Here is an 18,233-nt window from a genome sequence, read left to right on the forward strand (position 1 = left end):
CAAAATAATTTTACTACTCTACTGGTCTGCCTCCTATTTATTTGCAGTTTTTAAAAATTAGTGCTTTATAGATAAACGTAAGGGTGAAGTTTACCATGGTATGTGATTTTCGTTCAGACCCAGGAAGTCAAGGATGGAGTGTTTTCTGTCATATTTGGAAGCTAGATCAAAGTAAGGGAGAAGGGCATGTGTGTGGGGACCCATGGACATGGGAGGGAGATCAGTGAAGCAGAGGAAGGGGATTGAGGGGCAGCAGGAGGGGCTGGAGAGGGGAGGGACGGAGGAAGGAATCTGGCCAAACCTTCCTGTGTACTTATGTGAATGTACTAGAGTGACTCTCAGCTAGGGGTGTCCATATGCACCAAATAAAGAAATTAGAAGTAAATAAAAGAAAGATCAGTCGAGCAGAGGAAGGGAAGAGGGAGGGGGAGGGAGGGAAAGGGAACCAACTGGGGACTGAATTAGATCAAATGGCATCCCACGCTTGTGTAGTTATGCAAAATGAGTCCTAATATTACCTATGTCTAAAATGAACTAATGAAAAATAAAAACCTGTGATTTTGTCCTTCCACCACATTTACACACCCTGAAACATCTCGCTGCAGACCATGAACATTATGTTTCGTAGCTTTTCAAAGTGAACAGGTCATTATGACCCCATGTGTATCCATGAGTACATGACGGGTGTGATTCTACATCATGCACAACCCCAAGAATGAGAAGTTATACCTCATTTGTGTAGGATGTGTCAAAATGCATTCTACTGTCGTGTACAACGAGAACAAATAAAAAATATTACTGAAGTTAAAAAAAATAAGAAAACTCTGTAGGGAATGTTTCAACAGTGTCAACAGTAGGTACGGGATGGGTAAACCACGTGATGACAAGACCCCGGGGCCAGGTTCTCCGTGGGCAGAGCCCAGCACCCCAGCCGCCTGGCGGAGAGGTTTGACCCTGCAGTGGCGGGTCGGGGGACCCACGGAGCTTCCCTGGGATGTGGCCTGCTCCTTTGCAAACCACGAAACCCGTTTTCTTCCTGGCGCACACCGTGGGCCTGGGAGCGGTGTTGAGCGCAGGATGAAGGTGTCCTCCGAGGGTTGCACGGGTCCTGGATGTCAGCCCTTCCCTTCTTGCTAAGGCATCTTCTTGGCTCCAGCCAGCGCTTCCTCACTCTGCTAATCCCCTGGCCCCGCGTTCACAGGAGGACAGAGAAGGCGGTCTCAGGATGCTCTGAGGTCCCCGAAGCCTCGCTGGGCGGTCTTGAGACCAGAGGGGCCGGAGGAGGAGGAGAGTCCAAAACATGTTTTTCCAAAGTGTTTTTCCGCAGGATGGATGGAGGGGGACAGGTGCAGAGCCCCGGGGCTGTGGGTCCCCAGAGCCACGGTCGGGGAGCAGTGAAGACTGGGAGTCAGGACTGCAGATCACAGAGACGCCAAGGCTGCAGCCTCAGGCCCGTGACACCCTACGGATGCCCCGACCCCCAAGCCCGTCCACACACTCCTTTCGCAGGCGGAGGACATCGAGCAGTCGTGGGACTCCACGGGGCCCTGCCCAGGCACCCACCCTCCTTGCAAGGCCTGAGCCTGTGGACCCCACCCTGCCCGTCTCCCCCTCCGCTCGGCCTCTGTGTGAGGCAGACCCTGACATGCCGTTGTCCCTGCTGGTCCTCCTCCTCCTCCTGCCGCCTTCCCACGCTCCGGGGGCCCTGGATTTGTGGAGGTGCTTCCGACACCTGGAGCCCAGTGTCCACAGAGAGGGAGACCTGCTGCTGGGTGCCTTCGTCCCCCTTTACTACGTGAATCGGAAGGCGCCCCTGGCCCGGCTCTATTTTTTGCTCAGGCCACATGGTCAAGAAGTGCCTCACAGGTCAGTTCCACATTGTAGGCATGTGTTGCGGGGTTCTGAGTGTGTGTGTTCGGGTGTGTTCAGATCCCCTCGGACAACCGTAAAAAGTGTGTGTGCAAATGACAGTAACGCAGCTGGTGGATTCTGCGGTTCTCTCCTATGCACCTGCACCCTTCCATTTCCTTTCTCTTTTGCTCTCCACGCCCAGGGAGACAGAGGACAGAAACCTGCACCTGTTGGGGGAATTCCACTGCCCCAATCCCCATGATGGGGTTCTTGGAGTGAGTGATCCTGTTGGGACTTCAATTCCTCCTCACGCCAAGACCCTGGAGTGGGACCCCAGGTGTCCTAGACACCGAGCCCTGGCCTGCGGTCACTCTTACGCACGGGGGCTCACTCTGGGTGCCCACTGCTGCAAAGGGCACTGTTGAAGTGTGCCTCATAGACAGGCCATCCCCCTAAACACCCGAACGTCCTACAAAAGATGCACAACTAACGGAATCCACTCAGAGGGGAGGCATTTGGTCCCTGAGGCCGAAGGCCAAGGGAGGAAAGGAATTCATCTTCCCAAGGGGTTCATGCCCATCCATGGCATCTTGGTCATTTCTTCAGGAAAAATACAGAAACCATTTAACTTCTGGGCTTTTTGTGACAGTGTGGCCTGCGTCTCTAGCACCTGGGCAGCTGAACAGATGCTTAACGAGGCTCCCAGCAGACAGCCTGGGCTCTGGGCGGAGTGGTCGAGTCTGCTTCTAAAACCGTCAGCCTCTCAACCTGCCGCGTCCTGGTCCTCAGATGGTGGTCAGGCAAAACGCAATTTCTTTAGTTGGGGTGTCTCTGTCCTTAGCAGCTCCCCTGTCATCTCAGCAGGTGGCCTTGCGCTGGAGGGAGGGGAGAGTGCAGCTGCTGATCTCTGGGGTGGGGTCCCAGCCTTGCGGTTCCTCATCTGGATGAAGCCCTTTGTCTGTCCCTTCTCGCTGTTTTGAATTTCCTTCCTTCTTTGTCTCCTTCTCCATTACTAAACAAAATTTGAAATGGGGTATTTTCCGGCCATTGCTTCATGCGGATGGACTCTCTGGTTAGGTGGCAGCTACTGGTTGCTTCCATTCCATCAGGTCGGAGAGGCGGGAGAGAGAGGAAGAGGACGGGTCCTAATCTCAGGGGCTCAGGAGAACCTGCCTTGTCCCTAAGGCCAGTGTGGGGAGAGGGTGGGCGTCCCCAGTCCAGTCACAGCACTGGGGGCCTAACCTAGCCCCCTGCCTTCCATCCTCTGGCCAGAGAAGTTTCTGGTCCCCTAGTTCTGCCCACCAGAGGCCTGGCCTCACGCACATGGTCATTAAGGCCTGAAATCTCCTCTTCCTGGACTTGTTCCCATGTGGGCACAGACTCTGGGCCTCACTCACACCCAACCACAGAGCGTGACCGCGTTTCCCTGTGGCTAACTGACCTTCCCCTTATTGTTTCCCTGCCTACCAAGTGTCCCTCCACATAGAGGTGCCTACGCTTGTTTATGTAAAAATACCGGGCATTTGGGATGAGGCTCAATTTGTACGACCTTGAGTAACACCTGTTTACCCACCTTTTAAAACAAGCTCTTCCAAATCCTGGGAGAAGATAACTGGGGCAGTTGGTTGTTGCACAAAGAGATGTGCTTCGTCATGAGTCTTGGCTGCTTGTCTTTTCGGCCCCCCCCCCCCAGGTGGAAACTCTGTGTTCATTTGCAGTTGCTTCCGTTTTCTCTCCTTCTCTTCAACCCTCACCCGCATGAGTCTAATTTGTGTCTATATCGATTTGCTGATTCTGGACATTTTGTATAAATGGATTCATACAATTTGTGATATTTTGTGAGTGGCTTCGTTCAAATTGTGCCACATTTTTTTTTTTTGGTTATTGTTGTTGTTTGGTACCAGGGACTGAAGCTGGGGCACCTAGACACGGAGCTACATCTCCAGCACCTTCCTCTCCCTTTTTTTTTTTTTTTTAAGGTTCCAAGGATTGAATTCAGGGGCATTCAACCACTGAGCCCCATCCCCAGCCCTATTTTGTATTTTATTTAGAGACAGGGTCTCACTGAGTTGCTTAGTGTCTGGCCATTGCTGAGGCTGGCTTTGAACTCTCGATCCTCCTGTCTCAGCTTCCTGAGCTGCTGGGGTTTTAGGCATGTACCACTGTGCCTCGCTCCCCAGCTCTTTTTGTGTTTTATTTTTGAGACAGGGTTTCACTAGGTTCCTCACAGCCTTGCTCCATTGCTGAGGCTGGCTTCAAACCGGCGATCCTCCTGTCTCAGCCTCCTGAGCTCCAGGGTTACAGGCATGTTCCACCGCGCCTGGCCTTGTGCCAGGTTTTGAAGATTTATTCACGGCATAGCATGGATCAGTTTGTAATGTGCTTTCTTTTAAAACCTGAATATCTTGGTCTCTTTGGGGTTCAAGGCGCTTCTGGCTGCAGAGAATAAGAAGGAAGGGCCGTATGTTCTTGAATTTGCTCGACATAATCTGTAGGATTGTCATTATCTCTAACTTGTGTACCAGCATAGATTGTTGTGGAGACTCTGGATTCTGGAATAAGTCTTCCCTCATCCTAACATTTCCTCCTTTTTGATGCTGTGTTGGGTAGAATGGTGGCAGCTAGATTTGTGTGTAGAATGAGGAAAAAAAAAATCTTTTCTTTTTATTTTTTGTTGAGATTATTTGAGGCTCATTAAAACCTGCTAGAGAGTTCTCCATTGTGTTCTGTGCTTCAGATTTTATTACTGAAGAGTAGCAAAGGATGCTGATAAAGCAATCCATATTTAGGGCTTTGAGTGGCATGTGGACAGTGAGCGTACAAATCTGACTTGGACACTTAGGATCTCTTCAGGCTTCTGTGGGTTGGTGCCGCATTGGGAACCCAGCCTCTCGCAGGTCTGAAGTTGGGAAAAAGAGAATTTAAATAGCCAACTTTAAACCCATGTCCAGTGTTAATAGTACCAAACGTGACCGAACTCTTCCCTTCACCAAGGAAAATCACAGGACGTCAGACAAAGTATTTAAAAGTAAAGAAGTTTTTTTTATTCACTGTTCTTAACTTATAATAATCCAAAAAATAATATGAAGCCTCAGGCAGGTGTCAGTGGCAGGAGGGTTAGGTCTATTGGACATGCAACCACACGGTTCTCTCCATGAGCCCTAAACTTCTTTCAAGGATTCATGGCAAAGAAACAAAATCAGACCATTTTGTTGGGACAACAGAAGGAAATGTCAAGTTCCACAGGCAAAGCCGCTGGTGCAGGACGACCGCACACTCGGGGAAACACGGCCCCGACACTTGACTCTTCGTTGGAAAAGCCTCCTCCTTGTTGACCGTGTGAAACTTGCTCTCGCAGGAACCTCCCACGTACAGGACTGCATTGGAAAGGGAGAATGAAACACCCCAAGATAGCGTGGCCTGGGAGAGGGGGTGAAAAGGAAGGCCTTCACCGATGGCTTTCATCTCCTTCAAGATAGACAGACGCTGGCCTCTGGTGGGGAGAAGGGGCTTCTCCAAGCCTAGAGGGATGGTCTCTGGGAAGCACCAATGTCCTCCAAGACAAATCCTCTCCAGGTGCTGGCCGCCGACCCCCGACCCCAAACCCAAATTCCTGAGCGCCCAAACTGACGCACTGACGAAATCACCCGTAACCTACCCAAGCCCAGTCCCCTCCTTTGCTCGGTGGCTCACTTTCCACCTGGAGAGTGGGTCCACCAGAACCACGACTCCATTCCAATTGACAGTAGGGTCATCGGCTGAGGTCACCTCACCCCACTCAGTTCCCTGCAAAATTCCCGGAGTCCTGGGAACCTTGCTCACACTAGCTCCGTGTGCCGGGGCAGGACCTCTCGCAGGAAGCCTGGGTGAGACCTCCTTCTGCTGGACCAGGCAGGGGAGTGGCCTGAAGGACACGCCTTGACCTTTCTCTCCAATGCTGCTCGCTCCCTCTTAGGTGGCTCTGGAAGAACTACCAGTATGTGCTGGCTTTCTACTTTGCCATCGAGGAGGTCAACAGGGACTTGCACCTGCTCCCCAACCTGACCTTGGGGTTCCACGTCTTCAATGCCTTTCACAGTGACCACAGGACCCTGGAGACGGCTCTGCTCTGGCTCTCTGGAGGCACCGAGTTTCTCCCGAACTACAAATGCCAGACTCAGAGCAAGGCCATTGCCGTCATCGCAGGGACAGCGGCGGCCTTCTCAGCCCAGATTGGAACGCTTCTGGAGCGCTACAAGACGCCCCAGGTGAGCGCGCTGTAAATCCTGGAAAGAGTCGTTCCGGTCTCCCGGGCGTCACCCGCTCACCTCTGATCAGAGGAAAATGTGGAGGTCGAGCACGTGTTATGCCCCGAGGGGATTCAGGTGGGAAAGTCCCAGGGGAGTCCCCGTGTTCTGAGATTGTCACAGTGGAAGGAGAAGGAGCTGGGGATACCTAGATACCTGGGCACACCTTAGTCTCAACCAAGGTTACCTTCTAGGGCTACTGTTTCCATCCCCCAGCCACTGGGGACACTGGCTGCTGGCAGCTCACAGTCATGTGACTGCTAGGAAATATCCTCAGTCCGGAACCTGCCCATCCCGGGACACAGCCGTCTCAGGAGCAGCCAGAGGCTGATGACTGTCATGGGGGATGGTGACGTCTGGGCATCTGGGTTGCATTTGGAGCGGCACCGAGGGCCACTACAGTTCCAGGGATCCCAAGGGCTGGCTGCGGCTGTTATACCCACGTGGTCGCCCGCTCCCTCTGGCCAGCCTGCCTTGCTCACCTCCACCCATGCAGGTCTCCTGTGAGCACTCCCAGGGAACGCACACTTACCAGTCTCCACACCTCAGGCCTGGCCCGGGACCCATCCGACACACGCAGCCACGAGGAGGCATGACCGCCAATCACAGGCACTAGCGTTGGAGAATCCTGTTCTGGGAGAATTAAATTTTATAAAATCAAAGAGGATAGGGAAGCCATTGTGTTCTTTAAGATGATGTAAGTTGTCGTGTTCATAAATTAAATCCAAAGTACTGGGAGATCCACGTAGTCAAGGTTTCTTTCTTTCCCTGAGTTTACACGCAGTATTGTCTGTGGGGGTCAAGGGTGAGGCACACACGCCACCTGGGTCATGCTCCATCCAGAGGTCTTTATTTCCTGCTGCAGGAGAGGAAAGCACAGGTGGATGTCACATGTCCTTCCCTCAAGGTGACAGCACTGGAAACACGGTGCTCTGTGCCCCCAGAATGAGAGAAGTGGGTGACCTCTACAGCAGTCTCTCCCTCTGCCCTCTCGTATACAGACCTTTCTTGCCCCCTCCTCTGGACAGACACCCCCAAGTCCCCATAAACTCAGAATCGTATCTTTCTTTGCTCATTCAGGTCACATACGGACCTTTTGATCCCGTGCTGAGTGATAAAGACCAGTTTCCATCGCTCTATCAGATGGCCCCCAAGGACAGCTCTCTGGCCCATGCGATGGTCTCCTTATTGCTGTACTTTGGCTGGACGTGGGTGGCGCTCTTCATATCTGATGATTTGAAGGGAGAGCAGTTCCTGAGGGATCTGAGAGCAGAGATGGTAAAGAATGGTATCTGTGTGGCCTTAACAGAAAAGCTCCCTGACACTAAGACAATGTATGGGACAGGGGACATCGCCTTCCTGAGTAGGATCAGAGTCTCCTCTGCAAACGTGCACATACTCCATGGTGAAGCAGGGAGCCTCGTCACCGTGGACATGGCCGCAGACTTCTTTTTGACCACAGGGAAGGTGTGGATCATGGCAGCGAAGCAGGAGATCGTCCTGCACGAGATGAACCACATGCTGCACTCTTTCCACGGGGGCTTCTCCTTCTCACCTCACAAGGGGGAAATCCCTGGCTTCAGACACTTCCTCCAGACGGTGACTCCTTCCCACTACCTGGAGGACTTTTACTTCAGCAAACTGTGGGCTTATTCTTTTGATTGCTCACCTGCTGGGTCCATCTGTGAAAAGTTTGGAGAGTGCAGACCAAACACTTCCTTAGAGTTCATGCCGGGAAATATGGACATCATGACCTTGTCTGACTCCAGCTACTTTGTTTATAACGCTGTGTATGCGCTGGCCCACGTCCTCCATAAAATTCTTTTGGAGAAAATTGAAATGGGATCTTCAGAAGATGCAGATCAGCCTCAGCTGCATCCCTGGCAGGTAAAATCCCCCCTTCAGAAGCCAGGCGAGCCCTGAGCCCTGGTGCCACCTGCAGGTGCTTTACTAAGGTGTATCACAAGTTCAGCAGGATCAGGCCAAATGGAGTGTGTGCTCTTTCACACTGGTTGTAGGTACATCTGTGTTATCTATATGGGGAGAATTCTGCTACTAGGAGTTTCTATTTCAAGCTATTAGAAAATGGAACCAGAAAAACATTTTCCTATTTTAGGATGAAGTGCTGTCAAATATCCAAATGCAGCTGATGACAAAACGTAGGTAAAAAAACATTGAGATCTACACTTTTCCGTGTAGATCAAATGTCGGAAAATCTGGACCCACCATATGGCCATATCTGATTCTAGGTATCCCTTCCATCATCTTGTACATGTATTGCTCAAACCCTCCATGAAATACTGTTTTTGAAAATAAAAGATAAGTTCTACCCATTTCAAATGTAATATCTAAGATGACTCTCGGAAATAAATTGTTTTCAGATGTTCTGCTGAAACCTGCAATAATCATGGGAACAGGGACCCATGTTAAAATATGAGATCACTGATGATGGACATAAGCTCAGGCCTCCTCCCCAGGGTTTGATGTGAATTTGTCTGGATTTTAGCTGGGGCTCATCTGAACCCATGACCCATGGATGGAATACATTTATAAACTTCTATTCTCATGCACGATAGGCAAACTCATTAATCATATTTGTAGAAAAATGTCCAATAAATTTAGTATGTAGGCAAAGGCAGATATGTGTATATAAAAATCAACATCAGAAAATTCAGTTCACCATCGAATTTCTATCTTTTTACTAACAATGATAATATTTGACCTGCCATTTTGGGCTTATTTTGAGTTGATGTTTAGAAGAGTAGGTAAGTTTGTCAAGATGGGCTCCAAAGATGTGATTATGAATTCTTTACAATGCTTCAACTTTAAGTAACTGGAGAATTCAACAATAGTTTTTTAAGCAATGAGAGATTAATTACTTCCCGAAGCACAGTGTCATGGGGCCTAGAGATTCCAGGGTTAGCTCTCTATCAACAACCTCATTAGAATCCCGGGGTTTTGATTTTTTAATTTTGGAGCATATAGGGCTTCCTGCAATGTCACAAGACAATTTCATTCTCACCTAAAAAAGTCAGAAAGCGTGGACAGAAAACAACTCGTGTTGTGCCCTTTAAAGCCTGAGGTGTAACTGATATGCAAAGTCGCACCTGTTTGATCTTTGCAATTTGAGGAGTGGTGACAGGTACATGCTAAGTGATTGGGTCCCTGCTGTGCCCTTTTCAAAGTACAAGGATTGGCTTTGAAGAGGTCCCAGACAGACTCCCGGGGTCAGGGTTCTAGAGAGCCCACCCAGGCCACTGAGGGCAGCATCCTGGGACAGTTCTGATGGGATTCCGTCACTTCAACCCCTTTCCAGGGAGCAGAGACTTTTCACTTCACCCTGGGGATGGTGGCCACCCAAGCAGCCCTGAGCCTCCGGAGGGGGAAACCCCGAGAGCAGGGGGTGGAAAAGCAGGACGGTGTGGCCCATGGGCACCGTCCACCTCTAACCCGAACACTCCTCATGTCCAACTCTGCCTCCTGCAGCTGCATCCGTTCCTGAAGAACAACCGGTTTACCAACAGCGCTGGGGAGCACATCTCCCTGGATGAGAAGAGCAGCCAGATGGCCCAGTATGACATCCTCAACGCTGTGAATTTCCCTGCTGGTCTCAGGCTGCTGGTTAAAGTAGGAGAGTTTGTCCCCAGGAGTCCACTGGGTCAAGGCTTGGTCATCAGTGAGGAGATGATAGAATGGCCTATTGGATTCACAGAGGTACGATCCCAGTTCAGTGTTGGGTACGTGGGAGGGATCTGGACGGGGCCCTGAGATGAGCCTGACCGTGACCTTTAACCTGGCCCTAAACTCACCCTTCCCCACTCACCTTGTACTCCATGATCCGTGATCTTGCTTTGGCAGATTCTGAACTAGCAACTACGGGAAGAAAAGTTTGTAGAAGCAGTTAAAGTTTGGGTATATCTATCCATGCAGCGGTGATAAAACTGAACCAAGTTGGTGAGCAGAGATAAAGATAAAAATACAGATACACAAATACCAAAAATATTCCTCCACCTATCCCGAAACTCCTAGTCATGGGTGGTCAGAAACCTTCTTATGTTTTGATGCACTGGAAACACGATTGTGGGTGACTATACCATTCGCCTCTTGGGAGGGATCATTTCCATTTTCTTTAGAATTTTGGGTGCTGTTCAGTCTTTATACTCAGCCTCTGTTCAAGCACTGATAAGACTTCATGTCAGCTTTTCACAACTGGACACACTTAGGCAATTTTGTAAATGATTTATATAATAATCGTGTTTTGCACTTTTTTTTTTTTTTTGGTTGTGGTATTAGGAATTGAACTCAGGGGTGTTCCACCATTGAGCTACATCCCCAGCCCTTTTTTTATTTTTATTTTTTCATTTTGAAACAGGGTCTCACTAAGTTGCTCAGGCTGGCCTTGAACTTGTGATCCGCCCCCGCCCCCCCCCCCGCCCCCCCCCCCGCCCCCCCCAGCCTCATGGAGTTGCTGGAGTAGCTGGGATACAGGAAACCTCCCGCTAGGCTCTGCCTCTTAATGGTTCCAGTACCTCCCAACAGCGCCACCTGGGGACAAGTCCCTTAACTTAGGGACCTTTTGGGGATGCTGTTCAATTTCAAATCAAAGCACCAACTGAGAGTGTGAGGGCGTAGGAGAATATTTCCAGGCACACAAGTCCAGAGGACCACACAGAAAACTGCACTGAAAGATCTTGGATGCTGAGGTTCAGCAGGAAGAGAGGAAACCCAGGAAGTGTGGCTGGTGATGTGCACGCCAAAGCTGGTCCTGAGGTGAGAAGCGAGGGTGTCAGCCAGCCGTGATGACCCAGGACTAGACGTCTGGGCGTCAGGACGGTGGTGCTCAGAGGTGCAGTGATGGTCCTCTATCGAAGGTCAAAGTCCTTCCTTAGGAGGAGAGATCGTGACGTTCTCTTAAAGCTGCTGATGACGTGCAGAGTCGTGACGGGTGCTGTCTCTTCCCTCAGACTCCTCGATCTGTGTGCAGCCAGAGCTGTCCCCCGGGATTCAGGAAGATCCCCCAGGAAGGAAGGCCCGTCTGCTGCTTTGCTTGTGTGTTTTGCCCCGAGGGACACATTTCCAATCAGACAGGTAGGTGATGTGGGGCTGCCCTAGGATAGCTCACGTCTCCATTTCTCAGTAAAAAGAAACCAAAGGACTGGCGTCCTCTTGGGGTCATAGTGCGCCACTCAAGCTTTCAATATATCCATTTATTTATCCTCGATCATCAGTGGGATTCATTATCCCTATCTGCACATGCACACAATCAGTATGTCTATTTGATGCGTAGGCTCTTGACAGGTAGTGCTCACCTGTTGGGCTCAACTGTGAAACTGACTCCAGTGGTCACCTTTGTTGACTGTCCAGCGCTGCAGTCTCAATCTGAGACCTCCAGGTGTGCCCGCTAACATCTACCTGTGACATGTAAGATGTCAAATCCTCAGGGTGTGGGTGATTGAAGGGGTGAAACCACATGTAGAGGGGAAGACTCTGGCGTGTTCCATATCCAGATGACGAATACACAGCAGGTCAGCGTGAGTTGTCATGGAAACACCTGATTACATTTTGGACCGAGGTCCTCAACACCATGCGAGGTATTAAGTACACGTACTTAATACAAGACCCTAACCTTTGGAATATTATAATATGATAAGGTAAAGGAACATGTTAACTTGTTATGAGGACAGAATATTTTAATAAAAGGCATAATCCAGTGTCCCTCAAAGTCGTCTTTACCCAAGATATAAATTTAAGGATTTATATGTCAAAACAAAATGTGTTGTTGTCAAGCACAAGTTAAAGGGATAGTTAAAACGGCCTCCATTTTTCAAAATATAAAGACTAAACGTAAGGATTGAGATTTCTGACAGCCCCTGGTGATTCCCATCATCTCAGCAGCAGCAGTCATTTGGCTTGAGTCATTGGGCAGTTATCTTCAGGTGTGTTTAAGTTAACAAAATAACAATCTCCCTGTTTGAGAAAGATTTGAAACACCAAACGGTGTGTAGAACAAAAAGAAAAATAAGAGAATGTAGGGCTGGGGCTGTAGCTCAGCGGTAGAGCGTTCACCTAGCACATGTGAGGCATGGGGTTCGATCCTCAGCACCACATAAAAATAAATGAACTAAATAACAGAAAAAAAGAGAGCACAAAACACAGGGTCCATAATACAATATACGCACACTTCTGTGTGCCAGGCACGTCTCTGAGACAGAAACCAGGAGCTCCTGTTCACTCTGTGAAGAGGAATGAGATCTTGTCTTTTGGTACCAGGGGTTGAACCCGGGGGTGCTTCACCATTGAGCCATATCCTCAGCCCTTTCTGTATTTTATTTTGAGACAGGGTCTCACTGAGTTGCTTAGGGCCTCACTAAGTTGCTGAAGCTGGTTTTGAACTCACCATCCTCTTGCCTCAGCCTTCTGAGCTGCTGGGAATATAGGCATGCACCACGGCACCCAGCTAGGAATAAGGATCTTAAGAGAAATAAGTGCAGGGCTGGGGATCTAGCTCAGTTGGTAGAGCTCTTTCCTTGCATGCACCAGGCCCCGGGCTCGATCCCCAGCACCACTCTAAATGACTCCAGAACCTTGCTCTGTTGCATGAGTACAGACGAGGCAAACCATTGCCCGCACAAACAAAATTTAATTGACGTGCCCACGAAGGTTCCCTGGTCCACAGCTGCCTCTGCTGCAGAAGCAGAGCTGAGCGGTTGCATTGGGGACACGAGGGTATGTGCAGCTCTCAGTATCTGTGACCTGCCACTTTACAAGAAAGGCTAACTAACCAGACTTCCAGATGTAGATAAATGGAGACTCCCCAAAATACAATCTATTCTTAAAAATTGATTGAAAGACCTATTACTTAGAGGTTAATTATTTAAATCCCATTCAAATGTTTTCAATTTGAATCTGTTTTCCATATTTATATGGAAATACTAACAAGAATAGTCACCGAAAAATGAAAATGTGGGATGAGGATGTTCTGCCAGATAGCGGGTGCGGGGGACGTCACAGCCTGGCGGACCTCACTGTGCCGCATGAGAAGCCCAGAGACACCGGCCACCTGCTGAAGGTCCTGTGGGAGTGGGTTTGGTCTCCGCTGCAGCTGGAAGTGTTCTCCCTGCTCAGGAATGTAGTGGCCACTCTGGTGTGCCTCTGCGTGACAGCGCAGGCAGTCTGTACTTACAGTGACCAGGTGACATTTTCTTCAACATGGCAACAATGAAGACATTGTGGAAAAGAAACACTGAACCTTTCTTTGCTTTTTCCCCAGATGCAGAGCGGTGTGTCCAGTGCCCCGCACACGAGCACCCTAACAGTGAGAGGAACCGCTGCCTCCCCAAGGTGGTCACCTTCCTGGCCTATGAAGCCCCCCTGGGCATGGCTCTGGCCTGCACGGCTCTCTGCTTCTCTGCACTCACAGCTGCTGTCCTTGGGGTCTTTGTGAAGCACAGAGACACCCCCATAGTCAAGGCCAACAACAGGGCTCTCAGCTACATCCTGCTCATCTCCCTCACCCTCTGTTTTCTCTGCTCTCTGCTCTTCATTGGCCGTCCCAGCACAGCCACCTGCATCCTGCAGGAGACCACATTTGGACTGGTGTTCACTGTGGCCGTTTCCACTGTCCTGGCCAAAACTGTCACTGTGATTCTGGCCTTCAAGGTCACTGTCCCAGGGAGAAGGATGAGGCGGTGGCTGGTGTCAGGGGCACCTAACTTCATCATTCCCAGCTGCTCCCTCATCCAGCTGACTCTCTGTGGGGTCTGGCTGGGGACCTCTCCTCCCTTTGTGGACACAGACACACACTCTGAACATGGCCACATCATCATCATGTGCAACAAGGGCTCCGTCACTGCCTTCTACTGTGCCCTGGGATACCTGGGCTCCCTGGCCCTGGGGACCTTCACGGTGGCCTTCCTGGCCAGGAACCTGCCTGACACCTTCAATGAAGCCAAGTTCCTGACCTTCAGCATGCTGGTGTTCTGCAGTGTCTGGCTCACCTTCCTCCCTGTGCACCACAGCACCAAGGGCCAGGTCATGGTGGCCGTGGAGGTCTTCTCCATCCTGGCCTCCAGCGCAGGGCTCCTGGGCTGCATCTTTGCCCCCAAGTGCTACATAATTCTCAAGAGACCTGACGAGAACTCTCTGAAAGGTTTGAAAGATAAAAGAGGTGCTAAGGGAAATCGGCATTCTAAGGTTTTATCTCATGAGTCTCTAGCACATTTTTAGGATTTTGAACCACAAACTGCCCTGAGTTTACATCCTAGTGTCATAGATAAGTGAAACTGACTGCTAAAAAAGTCATTGTGTAAAATTAACCTTAGCCGGGCTGGGGATGTGGCTCAAGCGGTAGCGCGCTCGCCTGGCATGCGTGCGGCCCGGGTTCGATCCTCAGCACCACATACAGACAAAGATGTTGTGTCCGCCAAATACTAAAAAATAAATGTTAAAATTCTCTCTATCTCTCCCTCTCTCTCATTCTCTCTCACTCTTTCTTTAAAAAAAAAATAAAAAAAAATAAAATTAACCTTAGCCACTTTACAAACGTGAATACTCTATCAAATTGTGATTGTGAGGTGCAGGACAGGCTGAACTATGTTGTCTGCAGGGCAGGCTGAACAAATGTTAGCTGCAGGATAACCCACGCACTCAAACACCCCTCTGTCTGGTCCTTTATCACCTGTTTGCGTTAAGTCTGAGCACTGAACCCCCCCACCCCAAGGCTGAACACTCAACCCGCCTTGTGCCAACAAGGCAGCTTGCAGACCTAGGGGCCCCATTAGATTTGGGCTATAAAGATCCCTCCTGCCAGGCCCCTCTCTTGCTCTCTCTCTCTCTCTCTCTCTCTCTCTCTCTCTCTCCTCTTTTGCACTGCTGCAATAAAGATCTCTTGGTCGCTCCGAGTGTTGTGGTCACTTTCTTTTCAATGATGGTCTCTGAAAATGTGCATATTATGTTAACTTATATTTTATTTATTAATCGATGGTCACTAGATATTTGTATTTTGGTAAGGCATCTGAATTACACCCACTTTGTGGTCTGTTTGCCTGTGACTCACTTAGAGTTTGTTACTGTTAGCATCACTACGCACTTGGAAATTTTTCCTGAATACAGAGCTAACAGTCAAGTTCAATGTTGTTACCTGAGAGACTCTGTTTCCCTGGAGCCCTTGTTAAATAATCATTGTCCAAGTGTTTTGAAACGCTGCCTTTATCACATGCACGTGTCATGTTAATCTATACATAAAACTGATTCTAAAATCATGTGTTGTAGCAATTTACTGCATTTTGGTTTTGCCTTTGCCAAGGTTTTCTCTTTCCAGATTCTCCCTCGAAGACAATGATTTTTTGAGGTGAAATTCTCGTAGTGAGTGTGAACCCGTTTGAATGTGACCAATGACCGGCACCGATGACACCTACATTCACTGAACACGTGCCTTCACAAGGGTGTGCTAGGGTTGGCTCTGGGTAGCTTCAAAATGTTCCCACTGCCTTATCATCACACTCCTCACCCATTAAGTCATTGCTTGCCAATCCCCTGATCTGGGTCTGTAACCACAATCCCCTTGCAGGGTCAGGTGTGGATTTACCTGCTCCGGACGGTTCCGGTCAGTGGGCCGCTCTCTGTGCCTGCCATCTTTCACGTCACATTAGGTCTTAGGCTCACGCACAACATAGCGCGTGTCATCTCGTGGCCAAGCCCAGCTGTGCCCGGCCGGTGGTAGGTTGCTGAAAGGCTGAAGAGAGAGCTGCAGACAGCACAGGAAACACGGGAGGCTTGCAGGAGATCAGAGACTGCAATGGGCAGAAGAGCACCTCCATCCCCCGTGGTGCTTTGCCGAGTCACCTGACCCTCAAGGAGATTTTCCCAGCAGCGACTGCGTGAGTGTGTGTGTCGGTTCCCCAGGGCTCTCGCTCTGACCCAGTCGCTTCTCCGTTAGGCGTGGACGCAGGGGCGTGGTGAGCATCATGCACTCAGTCTGCTTGGATGAGCCGCGTCCCAGGGAGCAGCGGCCCTAAGCACCTTTCTGCAGATGACATTCCCTTGTCCTGGTCCCAGTGTGCTTGAGAGATGCCAGGGCCCTTCAGGAAGACACCTACTGCGGTTCCTGCCCAGCCTTGCTTATCTGTTCCCTTGGCTCAGCTAGGTTCTGGGGAACCAAAAGGGGCATGGTGCTTTACTGTTCCCCTTTCTTTAAAGATGACACGGTACCTTTCCTTTTTTATGACCGTATAACATTCCATTCTGTGGGTATATCCCGTGCTGTTTTCCCCACTCATCTACAGATGGAAGTTTGGGTTCTTTCCACCTTTTGGCTTTTATGATTAGAAGCTCTGAACATTTGTGCACAAGGATTGGTTTGGACGTGTGTTTTCAGTTCTTTTGGGTTTGCGCCAAGGGGTGGGATGGCTGGGTCATATGTCAATTCTAGCTTTTGAAGAAACACCCAGTGTTTCCCCCACTGGCTGCATGAGTAGATTACCACACCAGCAGTGTGTATGAGGATGTCTCCTTTCCCACATCCTGAGGCTACAGCTGGAGTTACCCTAAATGGCGGAGCAGGGATGTACTCCTAAGGGACCACCCCAAACCATCCCGAGATGAGAATATTTGAAATTCATAAAGGTGCTTCCTGGGTGACCAGTGAGATTTACAAGGGGAGTTGACATATGGATATGTCACAGCCAACCCCACTGTTAAGTATAGTTGCAATGCACTAATAAAAACATCATAAAATTCTACCATTTTATTCTTATGTGCGTCAAAGCTTGAGGAACCCGAGAATGATAGAAAATTCCTCCTTCCTGATTTACGTTGGAAAACCCTGGAGTTCTGGAATACCAGTGACTCAAGAGGCTGAGGCAGGAGATGACAAGTTCAAGGCCAGCCTCAGCAACTTAGGGAGTGCTCATCGCAAGATAAAAACAGTGAAAAAGGCCTGGGGATGGGGCTCAGTGGTGGAATGCCCCTGGGTTCCATCCCCCCAAAAGACAGCATCCTGCTCTCTTAGCCCCTCCCTCAGTCATTCTGAAGCACTTTGGGGTACGTCCAGGTTTGCCATCTGCCCAGGTGTCTTCCGTGTCAGTCAAGGTCCAAGCCTCCAGCCACCAGCTAGAGGAGGGATCTGTAGTCAGCTCTGGTGAAGACGTGTCAATCATCTGAGAAGCGTTTTGTCCAAACTTATGACACGGCATGACTTCCCTGGCCTTGCCTCGTCTTGCTCTCCTCCCTGGTCCTTGCTAAGGACAAATACCCTCTGTCCTGACTGAAAACGCAGGCCAGGGAAGGAGTTTGGGTGGTGCAGAGTTTCTGGAAGTTCTCTGCCTACTCCCAGAAGAGACATGAATGCTCTTCCCCTTTATTGGCCGATCGCCCCTCATTGACAGCACCTCCATCCCCCGTGGCACTTGGCCACTCATTGAGGGGCGATCAGCAAATAAAGTGGATTGAGAAGATGGGTTTCCACTTCTCCTTCTTTTTTGGTATATGGGGCACTCCACCGCTGAGCCCCATCCCCAGCCCTGTTCTGTGTTTTATTTGGAGACAGGGTCTCACTGAGTTGCTTAGTGCCTCTCTGTTGCTGAGGCTGGCTTTAAAGCGATCCTCCTGCCTCAGCCTCCCGAGCCGCTGGGATTACAGGCACGTGCCCTCTTCCTGGCTCCACTTCTCCATTCTTTGGCCACTGGAGGAAACTTTTCCTTCTCCCCAACGTTTGTCTCTTGGATGTTGGATTTTCCATGGGATGAACTTCTAGCCTGGGGTTTGGTAACACAAGCTGTACCTGGCGCCAGTGGGATCGGGATTTGTGGGGGTGGTAGTTCTAAAACTCCTGGTGGTTCTAATCAGGCGGAGAGCCGTTAAAGTCACCTCGTAGAGAACAATTAGATTTCTGGGCCTTGATCCCAATTAAAGTTAAACGATGTCAGGTGAGAACTCTGGATTCCTGGGTTCCACCTGAATCCGCTTCTAGTATGAAAGGATCCACGCTCGGGCACTGGGGGTTCCCGGAGGGAAGAGGAGCTGAGACCAGGCTTGGAGCTCAGGCACCTGGACCGCGGTGGTGGCCCGGGAGACGTTCTTCCCTGTGATCGGCAAAGG

The 18,233-nt window shown here is 50.0% G+C and overlaps 1 protein-coding gene across 1 annotated transcript; it reads left to right on the plus strand.

The window, feature by feature from the left end:
- The first annotated feature begins 1,468 nt into the window (after nt 1–1,468).
- On the plus strand, nt 1,469–15,397 carry LOC120891606 (vomeronasal type-2 receptor 116-like). The gene is made up of 6 exons (XM_078031550.1): nt 1,469–1,866; nt 5,762–6,098; nt 7,218–8,024; nt 9,624–9,851; nt 11,102–11,225; nt 13,408–15,397. Exons 1-6 carry the CDS (start codon nt 1,469–1,471, stop codon nt 14,361–14,363), a joined length of 2,850 nt encoding a protein of 949 aa, XP_077887676.1. The 3' UTR covers nt 14,364–15,397.
- The last annotated feature ends 2,836 nt before the right edge of the window (nt 15,398–18,233 follow it).

The sequence above is a fragment of the Ictidomys tridecemlineatus genome, chromosome 2 (genome assembly GCF_052094955.1).
Source record: "Ictidomys tridecemlineatus isolate mIctTri1 chromosome 2, mIctTri1.hap1, whole genome shotgun sequence".
Classification (NCBI taxonomy): domain Eukaryota; kingdom Metazoa; phylum Chordata; class Mammalia; order Rodentia; family Sciuridae; genus Ictidomys; species Ictidomys tridecemlineatus.

Bases quoted from the DNA above. Each gene is read 5' to 3' on its own strand.
- LOC120891606 (XM_078031550.1), top strand. From the start codon at position 1,469: ATGCCCCGACCCCCAAGCCCGTCCACACACTCCTTTCGCAGGCGGAGG. The intron at 1,867-5,761 runs GTCAGTTCCACA...AGTGGCCTGAAG, and splicing joins GGTCAAGAAGTGCCTCACAG to GACACGCCTTGACCTTTCTC. The intron at 9,852-11,101 runs GTACGATCCCAG...CTCTTCCCTCAG, and splicing joins GGCCTATTGGATTCACAGAG to ACTCCTCGATCTGTGTGCAG.